This window comes from Lichenostomus cassidix, chromosome 11, assembly GCF_008360975.1.
Source record: "Lichenostomus cassidix isolate B80296 chromosome 11, HeHo_3.0, whole genome shotgun sequence".
Taxonomy (NCBI): Eukaryota; Metazoa; Chordata; class Aves; order Passeriformes; family Meliphagidae; genus Lichenostomus; species Lichenostomus cassidix.
The window spans coordinates 1,059,743-1,078,700 of record NC_139492.1 but is presented as its reverse complement, the minus strand read 5'-3'; the positions used below and the strand labels follow the sequence as shown (position 1 = coordinate 1,078,700).

General features: G+C 45.8%; 1 protein-coding gene across 3 annotated transcripts in view; it reads right to left on the bottom strand.

Annotated features, from left to right (window-relative positions):
- The window catches only part of FANCA (FA complementation group A), a 32,308-nt gene that overhangs the window by 12,530 nt on the left and 820 nt on the right, over positions 1-18,958 (bottom strand). For 2 of the 3 annotated variants that reach the window (XM_085071318.1, XM_085071319.1), the window contains exons 3-24: positions 18,271-18,343; positions 17,981-18,114; positions 17,581-17,676; positions 15,808-15,881; positions 14,670-14,785; positions 13,971-14,053; positions 13,496-13,529; positions 11,127-11,193; positions 10,338-10,450; positions 9,648-9,724; positions 9,048-9,189; positions 8,397-8,530; positions 6,948-7,058; positions 6,445-6,540; positions 6,295-6,354; positions 5,450-5,538; positions 4,973-5,033; positions 4,834-4,883; positions 3,720-3,796; positions 1,914-2,018; positions 1,254-1,396; positions 694-764 (exon numbers count right to left, since the gene is read on the bottom strand). In XM_085071318.1, coding sequence (XP_084927444.1) covers positions 694-764; positions 1,254-1,396; positions 1,914-2,018; positions 3,720-3,796; positions 4,834-4,883; positions 4,973-5,033; positions 5,450-5,538; positions 6,295-6,354; positions 6,445-6,540; positions 6,948-7,058; positions 8,397-8,530; positions 9,048-9,189; positions 9,648-9,724; positions 10,338-10,450; positions 11,127-11,193; positions 13,496-13,529; positions 13,971-14,053; positions 14,670-14,785; positions 15,808-15,881; positions 17,581-17,676; positions 17,981-18,114; positions 18,271-18,343 — 2,006 coding nt within the window. Of the gene's footprint in view, positions 1-693; positions 765-1,253; positions 1,397-1,913; positions 2,019-3,719; positions 3,797-4,833; positions 4,884-4,972; positions 5,034-5,449; positions 5,539-6,294; positions 6,355-6,444; positions 6,541-6,947; positions 7,059-8,396; positions 8,531-9,047; positions 9,190-9,647; positions 9,725-10,337; positions 10,451-11,126; positions 11,194-11,347; positions 11,618-13,495; positions 13,530-13,970; positions 14,054-14,669; positions 14,786-15,807; positions 15,882-17,580; positions 17,677-17,980; positions 18,115-18,270; positions 18,344-18,958 lie in introns of those variants that run through there. The other variant, XM_085071320.1, reaches the window with a different exon arrangement.

The window sequence follows — 18,958 nt, the reverse complement described above, 5'->3', positions numbered from 1 at the left end:
AGGAGATCAGGTGGGAGTTTGTTTGGAGAGCATTTCCTGGGACTCTTGTTTGTCACAGCAACTCTTCAATCAGGTTTTTAGCACTGATTCATGGGCTCCAGGGCAAAGCAGTGCAAGAGGGAAGGATGCCCTGGCTGCCAAAGCATGCTGCCCTCCGGAGAGCAGCCAGGCAGCTGGGATCCCAGCCAGCTCCTCAGCACGGCCTTGTTTCCCAACAAAGTGATTTTCCACCGACATGTTGCCCATAATGTTTACAGGCTCTGCTACATCAAGGAGGAGCTGACTACCCACAGTGCTTCCAGGGGCAGGGCAGTGCTGCCTGTCCCTCCCCAGCCAGGCCAGAACCATACTGAGTCCCTGCCAGGGGGAAGTGACTCCAGGACACAAGGGATTGGCTTCACTGCCATCCCCACCAGCCTAGGCACTGCTTGTGGGGTGTTTAATGCCTGTCACAGAGCACAAAGCAGAGCCAAAGGCCACTTTGCTGAAGGGATCTGTAACAGAGGAGAAACGTTTTATTTACTCATGTACCTCAGAGTGCATTAGTTCTTGGAGTGCAGACACTCCAGGTGAAGCAGCCTGCAGCTGCCAGCCTGGCACAGGGGATATGAACAAAGTACCTCCTCAGCCCTGCAAAAGTGCTGGAATTCTGGCATACCAACCAATTTTGGTTCTCCTTGACTCACATCTTACCTGTCAGGAGGGTTAAAAGAGGAAGCAGCTAGTAGGGTTTGGCAGAATGATGTCAGCAGAAGATCAACAACCTGAAATAAAAAACACCAGGAATAAACCTGGAATAAAAGCCACACTGCTAATTCCTGCTTGTCAGGCTGGATACCTAAACCTGGCTTTCTGCTCTGTATATATTATGTTTCTTGATGTTAAAACAAGGGGACACATTGGTTAATGATATTCACTGTAAGTTGTACAGATCCACTGCCACTGAGGATGGAAAATTAATCCCACAGCAACCCAGGAATGATCCCAGCACACAACAAACACCTAGACAAGGCTGCTGAGGAAAGCCTCGCTCATCACAGGACTGCTCTAGCAGAAAATACCTCCAGATCTGGTCATCCAACAAATTCCAGGTGGCTAAAACACAGGAACAGTCTGTGCAGGGCAGGATAAGGGAGACAAAAGAAGTGTATTTCCTGCTCTGGGCAGACAAAGCAGCCTTTCACACCTACTATCCAGATGCATTTTTCCCTGCCCAGCCCCACTGTTCTCACCCCAAGCCAGATGGTACTCACGCTCTGCTGGCAGGGCTCCAGCCTGGGGGCAGGAATGGCCACTGGGATTGGGGAATTCAAAGGAGCAGCTCCGTTCTCCTCACTGCTGTCACCCAGCACGGTGTGCAGTCTGTCCGAAATCACAGCGATCTGAGCTGGCACATCTGCGGGAGGGGACAGGAGAACAGGGGACCAGGACAGCAGGCATGAAACATTTACAACCCCCACGGCAGCAAGAACAAGTGAAATATGTACTTCAATCAATCAGAGTCAAAATTATGTTAGGAAAAGCTTTAATAAGCAAAAAATGTTGGCGTGGACACACTCGATGAGCATCTGCAGCATTATTTTTTCCCAGTACTATTATCAACACACCTCAGGGACAGTTTGCACACCAGAAAGGAAAATGCTTTCCACAGGGGGCCTAAGCCACCTGGTGAGCCCCAGGAGTGGGCCAGCAGAGATTGGTGTGATTAGCACAAAGATAAATCCCAAACTAAGCATGGGAGTACATCAGACATTAAAATGTACATATTCATAGCTGGAAGGATTATCAGCTCTGAAGGATTACCAGCTTCAGGTACCAGTGGCAGTTACTCCTGCTGTGCATTTGGCCAGGATTAGCCACACTTTATTCAGGCAGCCTTTGGGACAGTCAATAAAAAGCAGTTCCCTCATTACCTTCCCACTGAGCTTGGTCCACAACCAGCGTCCTGAGCTCAGCCAGCTCAGCCTTCAGCTGCTCAACAGGCTCTTTGGAATGGCTGGGCTCTGCTTTGGAGTCATCTAGGCAAGGAAGAGAGGAAATGTCTTCAGCAACTCTATGCATTTTCTGTAAAAGCAGAATTTACTTTTCCTGAAGCTCTAACAAAACCCCAAACTGTCAATCTGCCACACACAGAGCTTTGTTTTTACATTCAGAAAGTGCTATTTAATTAATAATTTATGGGTTTCTGCCTAGTTGCAAAAAGGAATTCAGATTTTAAGACGAGAGGCCAAAAAAGTTCTGTTTTCAGAGTTTTCTTCCTACTTCCTTTAGCTCTGCCCCTCACAGAAACATTTGCTGTCCTCAAAAGACTGGAGTCAAAATGCAGAGACAGACATTACAGCATGGATACATCATCAGCTTCTCCAGATGTTCCATGTCACTCTGGCTTTTTGTTTAAAAGAAGGAATAAAAGGAAATTCCTTTTACCACTAGAAAGAGATGCCACCAGCAACTGCCACAGCCCCGAAACCCACCCAGAGTTCATTAGACAGGAACAGCTCCTTGTACAATAAATCACCCAGGAGAGAGAACAGCAAACAGCAAAGGTTGAAATTAATCCTGGTTGAAAACACACCGTAAAATAAGGTGTTGGGAGCCCACTGAGTCACCTGAGTGTGCAGGAGGGAGCACTGACAAAAGGCTTTGGGGCTGCCCAGTGCTCTGCCCTGCCCTGACCCCCGGCTGTGTGCAGAGCCCAGGGATGGGGCAGGGAGCAGGGCACAGCATCGGCGTGCAGGGGACACGAGGGGACACTCAGGCTGCCCAGGAGGCCAGCACATGGCCCGGGCAGTGCCACTAGAGGTCAGTGGCAGTTCAGGGAGCCCTGCGGAGCTGCTGCAGATCCCATCCCGGCGCGCAGGGACCTCATCCCGCGGTTGCCACGCCAACCCCGCAGCCAGACCAGCCTGCTGCACATCTGCGGTGCCCGGGGACAGCTCTGTCACGCCTCTCCAGCCACAGCATCTCCAGAAAGCTTCAAAGGCCCCCAGCAGGGCTTGGCTACAGATTTAGTTGGAATATGAAACTGTAACTTATCCTCACCACACTCTGGGAACCATCTCAGCCTGACCTTTTCATAGTGTATAAACCATTGGAAGGTGTTTTTGAAACACCCACTTGCTGACAGAGACAGCAGAGCTCATTAAATACCCTCATTAAATACCCATTATCCTGCTCCAATGAAGCCGTGGCAATGAGACCCAAAATCAGCAGGGCCCTCCCAGCCAAACCCCTATAAACCAGGAGCTGCAATCCCTTTCCCAGCCCCTCCTGTGCCCCCAGATCTCCCTAATCCTCTCCTGAAAGAGGATGCCAGCAGTTCAGGCAGCACCAGTGCCATTGCACAAGGGATCAGCACAGCAGCTTCCCAGCACAGCAGATTCCCAGCCCAGGCTCAGCAGCTCAGGCTGCAAACGCTGATTCATGGAAAGGTCTTGGAGGTGGAATTCAGCCAGCTCAGGCTCAGGCAGCATCTGCAGCCTCAGCACAGCACAGAACTCCCAGGGACTGCAAAAATCCCACCCAAGCAGGGCTGGCAGAGAAAGTCATTACAGGAGGAGCTATTTAACACCTTGATACAACATAAAGACCATAACACTTATTTCTATGGATTAAACACCTACTCAGCCATAAATCTTTGAAAATCTTCAATTCAGGAGGGCATCAGTGGAAAAACTAACATTTGATACTTATCCATAAGTAAATGTTATACTTTTTACCTTGTAACATCTTCTCTTTCATAGCATGACAGGCTTGCAGGTATGTGGAGTACAAGTTTGAAGGTATTTTATCAGCTCTGTAAAAAAGATTTATTATCCTGCACAGCCACAAACTGCAGCTTTATTAAATACAAGCACAAACAACAGCCCCTCTGTGAAATGTAATTGGAGGGACTCTGAAGCATAAAGAGCATCTGAAGCATTTTTTATGATCTGACATGAGGGGCAGAGATTTCTACCCAAGTCTTTCACAGCAAGTATTGCACACACAAACCCAATATTATATATGTTATTAATTCATCATTTAGTGCCTATTTCATATCTAGCTGGTGTCCAAGATCTCATAAGAGTGTGAGCTGTGAGATGCAGCATTCACACATGTAAAACACAAACGTGCTGAGACCAAGGTGTGACCTCCTCTCTGCAGGGCAGGCACTCGCTGCTAAAAACACGTCCCACGAGGCTCCCCAGAACTCAGCTGCTTCTCTTACAACTTTAATTTCACTACATGATCCAGCCTTTAATTTTAGAGCCAGACTGGAATGACAAGGCAGGACCAAGCACCTCATTTGCAGGCATTGTTGCAAACATTTTTCCTTCATGAGAGGTTACAGGGGAACTACTGGATGTAAAACAAAGCTGATCCTGCAATGCAGAAAAGCACTTTTAAACATGCATGCAAGGCCAGCTCGAGTCCTGAGAGGAGCTGTGTCCTCCTGGGGCATCATCTTGGTGTCCCTTGAGCATTAACAGACATTTAAGTCTCATTTTTCACTCCCCACTTTATCCTCTCCCAAAGAGCCTTTAACAGAGAGGCTCAAATTCCTGGAAAAATTCAGCTGCATCCTCCAAGATTTGCATAAAAACGTACCTGACCTGGAGCCAGAGGGACTCCTAAATAATCATTTCACAGGGGCCAGAGGACTAATTACAGACCTGAAGATTACACAAGTAAGCTCCTCCACGCACAACCTGCAAGCCACACACCTGGGCCACCAAGCCCTGCCAAGAGCTTGGTTGTGACCAAGGTGTCAAAGCCTCTGATAATCTGATACCAAATGTCCCAAAAAGAAAGCCCAGCAGCACAGAAGACAATACTGGGAAGTCTGAATACCTCTTCAAAGAGTCTATAAAAGCCATGAGTCCATCTGGGGTTTTAGGGAGCTGCAAGAGAGGAACAGTCAGATTGGGGGGAAAATTATCTGTGTACAAACAGCTACTGGGAGGGGCAAAGAAAAAAGCCAAATACTGACCACACGGGGCTTGAGCAAAGCTGGAAGGAACCAGGAAGTGTAATATGGTCGTCTGAAAATGCTGAGAAAACAAACACAGCAAAATAGTAACAATGCCAAGAGTCCAAAGTGCCATCTCCACACCTCAGGAGTTAATTTGGCTCCTGCAAATAAGCAATGTTCATGGTAACATGAATAACTACAGACAAACCAGGTTCAGGTTAGCCAATGGTTTTAAATTTCTTCAAGATTGCTTTTTATGGTAATAATTTTAGACTTCTTTTGCACTGGGCAATGTTCCTTTTCACTTTCCCCACAAATACCCTCTATTAAGATGACTCCTGAGGAAGTGAGAAGAACTTCCCCAAACCTCCCTTGCTCACATACTCAATTTTTCTTGTTTCTTTATTTTGATCCAGACTTGGCTTCTACTGTTATTATTATTATAATTATTATTATTCTGGCAAAGCCCAGGAAAAGTAGAAAAGCACACAGTACCTGGCTTCTATCACAGATGTTGGGATCTTCCTCGTGTTTTCAAATATCTGAAGGGCCTTTTCAACATCACGGAGTGCCTGAGCCTGGGGCTGCCTCACACAGGAACGAGAGAAAGATGTGAGAAATCGAGGGTGATGATAAACTTCCCTTTTCTGTTCTGAATTTGGTTTATTGTGATTGTATTTTAGTTGTACATGTGGAATGAAGGCACATCATCTCCACTTCCAGCCCGTGCCTGCGGGCAGAGGAACTGACATCCCGGGTTTCTCTTGTTTGAGTTGCAAGACACCTCAAACTGCAACAAGTTTCTCAACTGACAACCAGATCAGACTTGGAAAAAGTAAATTAAATCTTCACTTACGCCTGTGAGTTCATCACAGGACAGGGCTTCTTGCAGTACATTCAGCTACCCTGTCTCCAGCTTGTATTTCATGTACTCATGGACTGTGTAAGTGAAGCCTCTTCCTCTGATCAAAATGTAGGAATGAATAATAAAGCCAAACACTTTCTTATAAATTACTGTTGTTACCCAAAATTTATCATGAACCCCAGTGTGAAACTGCAGAGTGTAGATTCCATCCCCAAATCTCCATTGAATATCCACCCTTTGGTCCAACACCACACAGATTAAGTGCTCTATTGAGAAGAATCAAGACAACTATAAAATGTTACTCCAGTTTTCATGGAATCTGGGGAGATTCTGTATTTATGGTCACTAAAACCCTCTGGCTTGAAGCTGGAGACTTGGCACACACTCATGGAATGGCAGGGAGGTTGATAAACTAACTTTTCTAGAGGAAAAGGGACATGGCTGATGAGAAAACTGGGAGACAGAGCAGCAATACCTGCACAGCCTCATCGGTGGAGGAGAGGTCTTCATAGAGCCCCATGTCTTCTATGGCCACCTGTGTGAGGTTAGAAGTGCTGGTGGTCACACACAGCAGGGTTGGACAGATCCAGAAAGAATTCTCTCAAAAGAGACAATTTTTCCTGACCTTGAGGTCAGCCAGTCGGGTTTTAGCCAGAGTGATGTACTCCAAGAGCAGCGACCGGTGTTTGGTGGGCACAAAAGGTGGGTACATGATGTGGACCTGAAATGTGAAAATCACAGTGAGATTTGCCATTTTGACAGGAAATCCACGTAAAATTCTGACTAATGTTTACTATCATTTATCTCAAATATTCCCAAGAAAAGGCATTATTGCTTGGTTAAGAATAAATCATTTTCATGGCAACTGACACAATGTTTTCCTAACAACAAACAAACAAACAAAAAAATCAGTGAAGTGCTTAAACTTACCTCCATGAAAGGAATTCTTGTCAATAAAAGAATCTTGTCCTTCCTTATTTCAGGAAGAAAAGGGTTTGAATACTGAACCAGAAGTAATGCAATTACTACAACAACATGAATAATGAGCTGACCCTACTCAAAGGCACAAGGATGGTCACTTTGGGGCAGCTGTGGACCTGAAAACCATCTCTGTCAGCACTTTCTCACCTTCAGGTATGGTGCAGACTCAAAGGGCACCAGCTCTGACAGGAACTCGAAGAGGAAGACCAGAGCTTTCTTACTGCTGCCATGGTGGCCACCAGCATTCCCAAAGGAAGCCTGAAACAGGGAAAAAGGACTAGACAACCCTTCAGCATGGAGAGAATCCTCATCACAGCAGAGCCATACCTGAGCACACAAATCCCAAACACCCCATTTCTGTCAGGAGAAAAGCCTCCAAAGAAAGTTTGTAGAATCATGGAGTGGTTTGGGTGGGAAGGACCTTAAAGATCATCTAGATCCATTCCCCTGCCATGGGCAGAGACACCTTCCACTGTCCCAGGCTGGTCCAAACCCCATCCCAACGTGGCTTTGGACACTGCCAGGGATCCAGGGGCAGCCACAGCTTCTCTGGGCAGCCTGTGCCAGGGCCTTCCCACCCTCACAACCAAGAATTTCTTCCCAATATCCCATCTATGCTTGCCCTCCGGCAGTGGGAAGCCATTCCCTGTGTCCTGTCCCTCCATCCCTTGTCCCCAGTCCCTCTCCAGCTGTCCTGGAGCCCCTTTAGGCACTGGCAGGGGCTCTGAGGTCTCTCTGGAGCCTTCCCTTCTCCAGGTGAACACCACCAGCTCTCCCAGCCTGGCTCCAGAGCAGAGAGGCTCCCTCAGATCACAGGGATTTACAGAAGTCTCTGCAGAAGTTTGATGCCATGAGAACACTTGGAGTTAAACAAGGCAACTTTGAGATGCACCAGAAGATTGAGATTCATGAGGGAACTACAAATCTGCAGGTTTCTACACAGGTTTATCTGGGCATTCTAAGGAAAATAACCAGTCTGAGACTACAGAGAACACAACCAGTTTACCTTTTCATACACTCTATCAGCCAAAGCTGAGCCTAGATTTGCAAACTCACACAAAGGAATTTCCAGGTTGAATTTATGTTGAGATTTGCATCCCTAAAATACCCAACTGTTTACAGTCAAAAGCAACAACCAATTATCTGTAAGGTCAAACACGGCAATTACAGCTGCATGCAAACCTCCAGGAAACAGGAATGCTTCCTCTGCCATCACCCCCAGCTTATGCAATAGCAACAGTGCTGCTTATCAAGATACTGAAATCCATCCAAGACGATGAGTATAACAGGAATTACATGTCTGCATTCCTAGCAAATAACTAGAACAGGCAAGGTGGACTTAAAAGATTAAAGGAGGGAAAACTGGGGAAAGCCAAATAAATTTATTCTTCGCAGACACAAAGGCAGTAATAAATATTCAGTCATTCCTAATATCAATACAATCACTCATTACTTTTCTGCTTTTTCTTCCCCTTTCTCATTCCTGGCTATCCTGTCTGGAGCAAGGCTTTCTCCATGCAGCACAACATTCCTTATGCACAGGCTTCCTCATACAACTAAAACAAAGCTCACCAGTCAGGCCTCACTTACTCTCACCTTAAACCACTCAGAGTAAGGCATGAAGACAGCAGGGCCCTCCAGAGCAGCCTGACGAGCGATCAGGAACGCAGTGATCATATTTTCCATGTCATAATTCCCAAAGGCCTTGAGCAGGAGATGGCTCAGGAGATCTAGGAACATAAAACAATATCCTCACACTTTGCCCTTGACAACAGTGCTCCATTTTCTGCAGTAAATGAAGACAAATATCTGTGATAAAACATAAGGCAGGACATGTATTGCAGCCTGGGGAACCTCTGGGATCTGATTTTATTTTTTTATGCAGTTTTAACTGTCAAACACACTTGGATTCCCTGCAGGGAGTCCAGCACTGGGGTAATTAGTAAGGAATTCTCACAAACAAGCTCTGCCAGCAAAGATGAGCTAGAACTAAGCGTCAGTAATCACTATGCCAATTAATAACGACGGTAATTATCAAACAACCACCCTGAGCTGCACACAAAGTTCAACAAGTGGCAGGCATGAGGCCTGGCATTCACACCACCACTCACATGGAATGTGTGAGTGGAAAAGCAGATGTTCTGCTGTTCTTTTCCACACAGGAATGCCAGACAGCTGCCATGGATGACTCCCCTGCTCCCCAGCCAAGCAGCACAGGCACACACCAGGGTGGCAGTGCCCACCTACCTTTGAAGAGCTGCTCAGCCTCAGCCTGGCACACCACCAGTGTGGACACACAGGACAGGACGTGCTGCCAGTTCACCTCGTGGGTCTCCAGGACTTGCTGCAGCTGGCAGATGGATTCCTTCACACTGAACACCATCAACAGCTGGAATTGATGGCAATTCCTGTTAGCTAGGACATACAGCCACAAGAAAGAGGGGAATACAGACAGGACTAACAGGCAGATGGCTTTTCTGTGGCTTTTTCAAGCTATCCTGCAGCTTTTGCATCAGCTTCCCAGGCCCAAATATCAGCCTGGATTGGAACCAGCACCAGCTACAATAAACAGTAAAATTCCAATTCTTTCAGAATCCATGTCATATTCTGTACCAGTGAAAATTCACATCTCCAATCAGCATCTTTGCTCTCATTGAGAGCTTTGCACAAACAAAAACCCCTGTAGCTCTTTTCCTTCATGCTTCCTCCTCCCAGAGTTTCTGGCAGCTGGTTTGGATTCTGCCACTGGATAATGTTGCACTAATTGCCAATAATCTGATTTCAGGTATTTCAGTGGATATAAACCCAACATAATAAAGTCCTCATTGTGACACCAGGCAGACATACTTTGCGATACAGAGCTGTGAGCAGTGGAGAAGTCCTGGTAAAGCTCCACTCCTTCTGCATCTGGATGGCATCAGACACTGCACACAGAACAAGAAAACTCCAGCAACAGGCCTTCAAATACACCCAAAATGCTTACACTTCCCTCGTGCAGCCAGACACATTAAAAACTGCCCACTGGAATTCCCTCTTTCTCTGTCTCCCATTTGTCTTTGGAACATGGACTGTGGCACAAGGCCCATTCCATTATGGCACTGTCATCCCAGAGCTGTTTCCATGATCACACAAGTACAGGCTGACATGGCACATGCACAGAGAATCAGCAAGGAATCAGCTTTTCCCTCATTAACCTCTTTCATCTGGAGGCCAGCAATGACACAGCTCTCCCACACAACAGACAGATCACAGCTCATTGGGATTTTACCAGAGATTTTAGAGCTCAGACATATTTCTTCCTAAAAACATCAAGCTTCACAATTACTGATCCAGGATTAGAACCTTCCTGCCCAAAAATTTCTCCTGAACTATGACCCTCATCATTTTGCCTGATTTGGCATCCTGCTTATAGAGACCCCAGGAAGGAGCTGAGAAGCCAGAAGGCTTCTCTGGCTCTGGGTTCTCTAGGCTGGTCCCCACTCAGTGTGGGACAGAGCTCTGGACACACCTGGGGACACCTGCCCTGCCCATTCCCACCTTTCAGCACTGGGTTGTAGGTGAGAACCTCGGTCAGGGTGTGTCTGAAAAACTGCCTCAGGGAATCCGGGTGAGCCATGCTTCCATAAAGTGACACATCAAACACATTCAGCCTGCAAAGGACAAGGAAATACCAGAAACAATGTCAGGAAGTGTGATCAGCCAGGTACTGATTACATATGACCAACCAGGTACTGATAATGTATGATCCACCAGCTGCTGATTAAATATGATCAAGCAGGTGCTGCTCAGGGTGAACGACTTATTTTTATTCTACATCCATCTTCTCAAATTGCCACAAAGATATACTTATTTGTATGTATAAAAAAAAAAAAACAAGCCAAAATGGTTACTCAGCACTATGTTGGCCATCAGATTTTCAAATGTGAGTCTAAGGTATATCCCTGCATGGGGCTGAAGGTGACATGTACAGAATAGTTAAATAAAATAAAGTTGGAAGCAAGAATTGGAGGTGATAGCACCTTCCAGGTGTTTCTGCTCAGAAACAGTGAGAAAACTTGGGGAATTTTAGGCATGACAAGAGGGAGGTCCAGGGTTGCTTCCAGCACTGCCAGAACCCACTTTCCTACCTGAACCTTATCTTCTTTACAAGCACTTTTGTCTGCACATATTTTATTAGAGGAGAATACCAAACACAAGTAGAACTGGGAGGGGTGGGGGGGCTGTGTAAATAAGTAGAAAACACCCAACAATATTCCCCCTATTTCAGGAAGAAGTGCAACATTGGACAAAAACCCTCCTCCTGACACTGTTTGGAGCATTTCTTACCAGAACCTCGCAGCTTGCACCATGGAAACATCTTCCTGCTTCTCTTTACCAACAGCATCCAGCACCCCTGCACCCCAAAACACACAAAAACCCAGTGAGAAAAGAACTGTGACACTAAACCCCACCAAGGAACTAACAGGAATAAGCAATTTGTGCTCATTTACAAAGGTGCTGCCACTAGGGAAATGTGCAGAAGCCATTCAGCAGTGCTAAATTCTTACCAGATTTTTTTTCCAAAGTGACACAGAGACTCAGAAACTATTACCACTGACCTTGAACCAATTTAAAAGCACTGCCAAGAACATGCTAATAATGAAGCCATCTAAAAATGCATATAAATTAGCATTTCATTTCCAAGCCCAACCCTAATGGAGCCGTGCATCTGTGAGTGTGAGCACAGTGAAGCCTGTCTGGAGGCAGATTTGCACAACCTGAATCAACCACGCTGGAAACCACGGTCCGAACAAAGAGCAGGCTGGGGGAGGGCCACGTGTTTGTAATGTGCCATTTGCATAGCAGGAATGCCTTTAAAAGCTCGATCTGCCCCAAAACAGACGAGGAGAGATCAAACAGGTTGGCAGCTTGCGCAGCACGTTGTCTTGACGATCAGCCCACACCACTCTGAGCCCACAGACTGGGAGACCCTTTGCTTTGCAGTCTGCTGCAGCAGCACTTCTGCTTTGTGCCACCCTGCCTTGAAAACCCTCCTCCTTTAACCGTTAAAGGAGCTTGGTTTGTGTATTAAAATAATTTCGTAAAGAGAAAAACACTGAAAATAAAATTTACTGAGCAGGGGCAGCAAAGCAGATGTCCCTTGCATGGCACTGCAGCATCAGGATGTAACACACTCCTCTCCTGCTGAGGAATACTTTAAGGTTAAGTAGGGGAGAATAAAGCAAAGGAGATAAACTCAGCTTATCTTCAGGCACAGCAGTTCAACACTGCCAGATCATTACAGTGAACACATTGCTCCCATGCTACTCCCAGCCTGTCCTTCTCCTCCTGTGAAGGTCTCCAGTAATAGGGAATTCTTTTACATTAAAAATCCTAATGTTCTCCACAGATTAATGAAGTGAAACCCCTCAAAGGTGACCCAAAAGTACAGACTAATAAAATATCTTACATAAACCTCATGCAATGCATTTTGCAGGCACACAGCCTGGGAGTGTGGCAGTGCAGGCTGCGCAAACGGGAAGGGCGAATGAAGAGCAGGATGCAGACTCCTGTCTGCCTGCCAACAGCCTGCTGCTCCTCCTCCAAAATCCCTACTCCTCTGGTGATAGGGGTTGGTTTTCAACTGTTAAAGGGCCACCTGAGATGGGATTCATACATATTAAATAATAAAGCACTTCTGTTGCAGCTTTCCCTTTTTAGAAGCACTCGCAAGGTCTGTGAGGCATCTCTGTGGATAGACAGTGCTCCCTGTGAGACCTGGGGCAAAGGATGGGGCTGGCAGTGCCCACGGGGAGTGGCACAGGATGGAGGGGAGGTGACACGTCCTGGGATGGGGTCACCTTACAGCAGAGGCAAAGCAGCAGCCTCTGCAGCAGCAGTGAGCAGGAAACGTGCCAGCAAGGAAAGTGGGGAAGCGCTGTCACTAAGGAGACAGGAGTGACAGCAGCTGCACAGTCAGGTGACACCAACCAGGGGTGTGGGACATGGAGGGGTGTGAGGACCGTGACAACAGCAGGTACAGCATCTCCCCGTGAGGATCAGCTGTGACACAGGACAAAAATAACCCCCGTGTGTGAGTGTTTAGTCTTTCTGCGTCAGGATTTGCTGGTAAATCAGGCGCTGCTGCGTTGAGCCCTCAGCAGTGGCACCAGGGCAGCTCAGGCCAAGGCAGGCACGTTGCAGCTCATGAACACTGGTGTTAAAAGACTACACACCTACATTAGATGACTTTGCTCAGCATAAAAATAGAGGTTTCAGAAAACATTAGCCTGCAAATCCAAACTGTGAGTCAGCAAAATCACTCATAACGCTGTAAATTCAAAGTTCAATTTACTAGGCGGAAAAAATAAATCTAAGCAGCAAAACTGATCCTGGCCTAACCTCTGTGCTCCACTTGCTTCTGAGCAAACCTGTTCAAAATCAGGAAATCAGGTCAGGTATCTATATGAAGGTACAGCTGGGAGCAGAGAAAAAAAGTAGCATAAAAGGCAAGAAATTATCTGCAGTGTCTGGAGACACTTTAGGAGAACGACGGGGAAAACAGAGGCAAATAAAATCAGTGACATAAATATTATGCACAACAGCACAGACAAAGCAGCCAGGCAAAGGATTTCTCCTTAGGGATTCAGCAGTGAGAAAGGAAAAGAAGTCTTGGAAACAGCAGTGGCTGCACAAAGGATCACAGCAATACTTACATGCCAACATTCTCTGTAAGACAGTGCGGCAGATCTGTTCAAAATCAACAAATTAATGGATTTAGAGTTTTAAAGAGCTGCAGCTCAATGCAGGAAAAGTTAATTGACTCAAAGAAAGAGTTTTGTCCCTCTTAAAGCTTCACTTTGACCTCAGGTTCTGCAGTAGAACAGATAAAATAGACAGAAGGGCAGCATTTTCCAACCTTACTAGCATCCCATGTCTCATATTCAAATGGAAAACCCAAACAATCCAGTTAAAAGGAAGTTTAAAACCCTCTTGATGTGCCACTTTGGAGCAATTCTCCATACAAAAAGTCTCAGTTCTGGTTTCACCATTTCCCCCACTCCAGCACCTGCACCACCACCCTCTTCTTGCTGCTCCAAGCTCTGAATTATTCCTACTCAGCAAGGGCCAGAGATTAATGGAATTACTTTATTAAAGCACCATTTGTAGCCAGGTTCATTTTGTCCTTACATTGGAAACCTTCTGGAATTCCACCTTGCTTCCCAGCTCTGAAGCTTGCCCAAAGCCATTCTGAAGAAACACGATGGCAAAGTCTGCAAATCAAGAAGGAATCAGTTTTCCAGCACCCTCCTTGCACAAAGGTCACCTGCTCCTTCCCCTCCCACCTGTCCCAACAGCCTCTGAAAAGCCTTGTTCTCCACTCAGCAGCAACCATTTAGTGCCTTGGAGTAAAATGACTCCCAGGAAAAAGAACACAGAGCTTCAAGGATTGTAAAGTCTAAAGAATTTGCAGTTATGCTCCATGACCTCTGCAGAACTCAGAGGGGCTGTACTTGACCAGCTGCACTGGCTCACAGTCAGACACTGCAGGGATTTTTTCGTAAATAAACTAAGAAAATAAATAATAGAAATTGATGGAGGGAAAATGGAACTGTGAAATAGTTGTGGCCCAAAATCTCTCAAGACTTTGCAGCACCACAGTGGTATCATCCCTGAACCACAACCCTCACAACTACACTTTCTTGAATTACCATAACTCCAAGGGACAGAAAAATTCAAACTCATTATTTTTTAAAGGGAAAACATCTGCTAAAGTTGCCAAATATATAAAAAATATATTCTCCAGAGAAACAAGGTAAGAAAACACAAAGTGAGGCCTGTGTTATTTCACCTCTGAGGTTTTGCCCCACACCCAGCCCAGGGCCTTGCCTGAGAGAAGGCGCCGTGCCAGCTCTGTGTCCCCACAGGTGACATCCCCAGCCTGCTCACAGAGGCCACAGAGGCTGCTGCAGAGCCACTCCACTGCTGCTGGGCCTGCCGGGCTCCTGGAACACACAAAAGCACCTTCAGTTCAATCCCTCCTGCTTTCTGTAAGGCTTGGCTGTCTCCACCACCATCCTCTGGGCCCAGGGAAGAGCCACCTGTGCACTCTGCCCTAAATGTGCCACTTCATTTATTTAATTTGAACCAGCATGTTTGCTTTACAAACAGTTGTTTTTTATCTTATTTGCTTTATGGAAAGATCCCACAACACACACATGCAAAGGAAAAATGTGTGTGAAATTGTGTGTTCAAATATTTCCTCATCTCTGACATGAAAGTGTTTCCATTGAGAAACCTCTACTAAAAGAATTTCCATTCCAGTTTCTAAGAAACTTGGATAAAAATGCTTCAAAAAAGAAATTAAGATCTTAATCTATGCCTTTGGTTCCCTTAGCACAGTGGGCACTGAAGGCTTCCATCACAAACAGAACAAATAAACCAATATCAAAAGCCTAAAAGAATCACTGTGACATTCCTTTGACACCATAAGGAAACAACCTGAATTTCACAAAGGATAAATGGGTGAGTTGTTAGCTCTGTATCATGGAATCATGGAGTGGTTTGAGTTGGAAGGGACCTTAAAGCTCATCCCATTCCACCCCCTGCATGGGCAGGAACACCTTCCACCAGACCAGGTTGCTCCAAGCCCTGTCCAACCTGGCCTTGGACACTTGTTGGGCGGCAAAAACCAAAATATAAAACTCTTAGACTAACTATTCTCTGGAAATTAATTTTGCCAGACTGAAAAAGGTAAGATTTTGTGAAGATGGAAGCACCCAGCTTCTGCAGAGCAAGACTTCTTCTGGAGTCCAGTTGGACACTAACAAGCCACCACACCTAAACTGGGCTAATTACCCCAGAGTAACCCCCCAAACCCCCAGCAGCTCCTTAATCCTGCTAATCTGATCCCTTGCCAGCACCTGACTATATCCTCAGTCCAGAATACTCATGACTAATCCCTGATTATATTTCAATAGGCTTTAGGAGATTACCTACATCTGCAAACCCACAGAGCTCTGCTCACCTCTCCAGCAGCTCTGCCAGGCCAGCGATGTCACTGCTGTGCAGGTGCCACACAGCTTCCAGCACCAGGGGCTCCTAAGGAGATGTCACCATTAGGTCACAGCCTGCACTGTGCAGCTGACATTTGGCTATTGCAAATAATACATGAAAAATCAAGCTAGATTCTGTTTATTCCAACTATCCAGAAGTTGTTAAAATTTAAAATTGGCAACAGGGGAAATACTTGGTGAGGATAGATTATATTTCCTACAAATTTTGGATGGTTTAGGGTTGCAGATGTAACATCATATTAAATTTTTATGGAAAAATAATTACTATATCGCTCCTTTTCCTCTGGAATAATGCTAATTCTGCAGATTCAAAGGAGCAGGGATATCCCAGGAAACAGGTAACACCACTCAGTTTTAAGTCTTGTTAATTCAGATCCAGATTAGAGAATTGTCTTTTAGTCTATTAACTGTTTATTTGTCTCTGTGGTACTAAGGTTGCCACTCTCAAATCCATATCCCAAGAGAGATGGGATTGCAGGAGACTACAGGAAGAGACACTGCAATCATCCAGGCAGAGAGGCTGACGGACACAGAGGAAAAATGAACAAAAAATTTGCAAAATTTGAAAATCTGCAATTGTCAAAAATCTTCACCAGACATCACTCCTGCATGGATCAAACTGCTGCCCTGTAACATCCCTTCCAGCTCCTGCCCAGAACAGCATGTCCAGGAGAGTCCTGAGCCAGCAAAACAGCACTGCAGGGTGCACCTGGCAGGGGAAAGGTGCAGCAGCAGATTCTGATCATTCCAGCCACAACCAACCTTCCCACCTTCCACAAAACCTTCCCACCTTGAGAAGGAAGAGGCATTTGGGAGCCTTGGGCACAGGGAAAAGGCAAAGCCCCAGGAGCTTTCTGCATCAACCAGCAGCTGCCTCATACCCTGACCCCAAACTCGCCCACATACTTTGTGTTCACAACCTAATTCCTACTGTAACACCCTCAGTTACAGGGTTATCTCCAACTTATCCCCATGTCTGCCCCAGGAGCAGGAGATCTTAATCAGCCTGTGAAACACACAGGTTCTATTTTCAGCTGAGGAGTGGATATTTGAGACCAGAGCACAGCCCTTTATCTGGGCAGATCAGCCTTTTCCTCCTTTCCCATGAGAGCAGCGAGGAATCACAACTGTCCCACTCACAAAAACTCCCTTAACTCCACTCACAGCACCACTTGTCTCCACAAAACACACCCAGATGAAATCAAGACATCCATTTGTGAGGCAGCACAGGCTGTTATCTGCTATCTGGTTTCTTTCTCTGTGACCTCACTTTGTCTTATCACCATTCCCAGGTAAACAAAGCAGAGAACCAGGATGCCAAAGACACTTGGAATATTGCTGGTGAAGCACATGAAGGGCTCTGGGACTGTGTCACCCACCCCACAGTCAGCTGGGAGCTTCTGCACTGGACCTGAAAAGCTCCCCAAAACCAGCACTCGATCACCACAGTGCTGACAAATGCTCTTTTGTGGCAGTTTCCAGCAATTCAAATAATTCCAAACCTTGACTGAGTTGAAAAAGCCAATCCCACTTCAGAGACAATGAAGTTCCCACTGAACTTCCTCTAATATAAAGAAAACAACTAAAAAACCCCTATTTATAATTCAGCTCATGCTTTTGGAAGGTCAGGAAGACCAGTCATTCTGAGGAATTCAGAGACACCATATCCCACAGATGAAATCTCATGGTCTGTAACACCACAGTGTTTCTCCATGAGTTCTCACCTTAATTTTCCACATTTCCTGGCAGAAGAGGGAGCGACAGAACATGTTTTTTGCCAGCAAATCCTTCGCAGTCTGAAGCAAACAGGACAACGTCTTCTGGCATCACCCCGGAAATGAAGCAGAAATAATTTCATTTGTGAATAACAAATTCCCAGAAAAACAATCCATTGCTTTTCCCTTTTTGCTTGCTGCTTTTTAAAAGGTCAAAGAGTGGAGAGAATTCACAGCAAAGACCTAAACTTCTCATCTTATACATCTTGTATTTCTGCAAGCAAATTGACCACATCACTGAGTAAATGTCCACTCACCTTTGGGGCTCTATCAGAAAACAAACTGGGCTTAAAGCCAAACCTAACACTGCTGTTTTGTTGATAAATAAAAGACAAAGCTTTCCCCTTACTCTCTGGTCTGAGTTCAGCAGTGGGGAGCTGGCAGAATCCCGGCAGATCTGCTCCATGTTGGCTATGGCATTTTTGGCTGCCAAGGTCTTTGTGGGCACACCCAGTTTTGAGGCCTGATCCTGCAGAACAGAGACTAACCAAAACAGCAAAGCAGAAAACTGTCATCACCAGGCAAGGAAGAAACAAGATCAGAACAATGAAAAGAAAGTCAAGCTGGGGTTGCACTTAAAGGCAAAAATTCCATATTGAGGAGGAGTTCCTCCCCACATCTGGCCCGGTAGATGCTCACCTATAAATGACTCTGATGACACTCCCTGGTGCTCTGCCCCATCCTGCACACCTGGCTTGGCTGAATCTCCCACCTGGAAACCAAATAAAACTATAAAATTCTTATATGGTTGTCACACATATTTACAAACCTATTCCTGCACTGCTGGAGCAACTGAAGTGAAATTAACATGGAGCTCCCACATGGGAATGGAAAAGTACACACTTCATGGCACCTTAAAAGAGAGATATCTATAGTTATTGTCATTTTATGCAGAAGAAAGAAGATACAGGTCAAAGTTACTCATCCCCAGGGACCACACAGCAGCAGCACCAGGAGCCAGCATTTCTATAATCCCTGTCTTTCAAGTCCTTTCTGCAGAGCCACGAGGCCATAAATATTTGATGAAACATATCCAAATGCTGGATCATTTTCTAGTTAAATCCCCTTTTTCTTTTTGTAAATGGAAATATTCTCTAGAGAAAGAAAGATCCTGAACTGTGGGAGATATTTGCATTATCTGTCATAGATGTAAAATCAAAAGTGTGTGAGGACAGGGGAATGTGGCCAAGTCACAACAGTGGCTCAAGGTAAGGCTGTCATGAAGACAGTCATGTCAGTCAGGAGCGGGTGGTATTTCAGAGAAAACTCAAGTCTCTCCTCATTTTTTTTGCTAGGTTCACAAGAAGCCAGTTCTGACTCGAAGGAA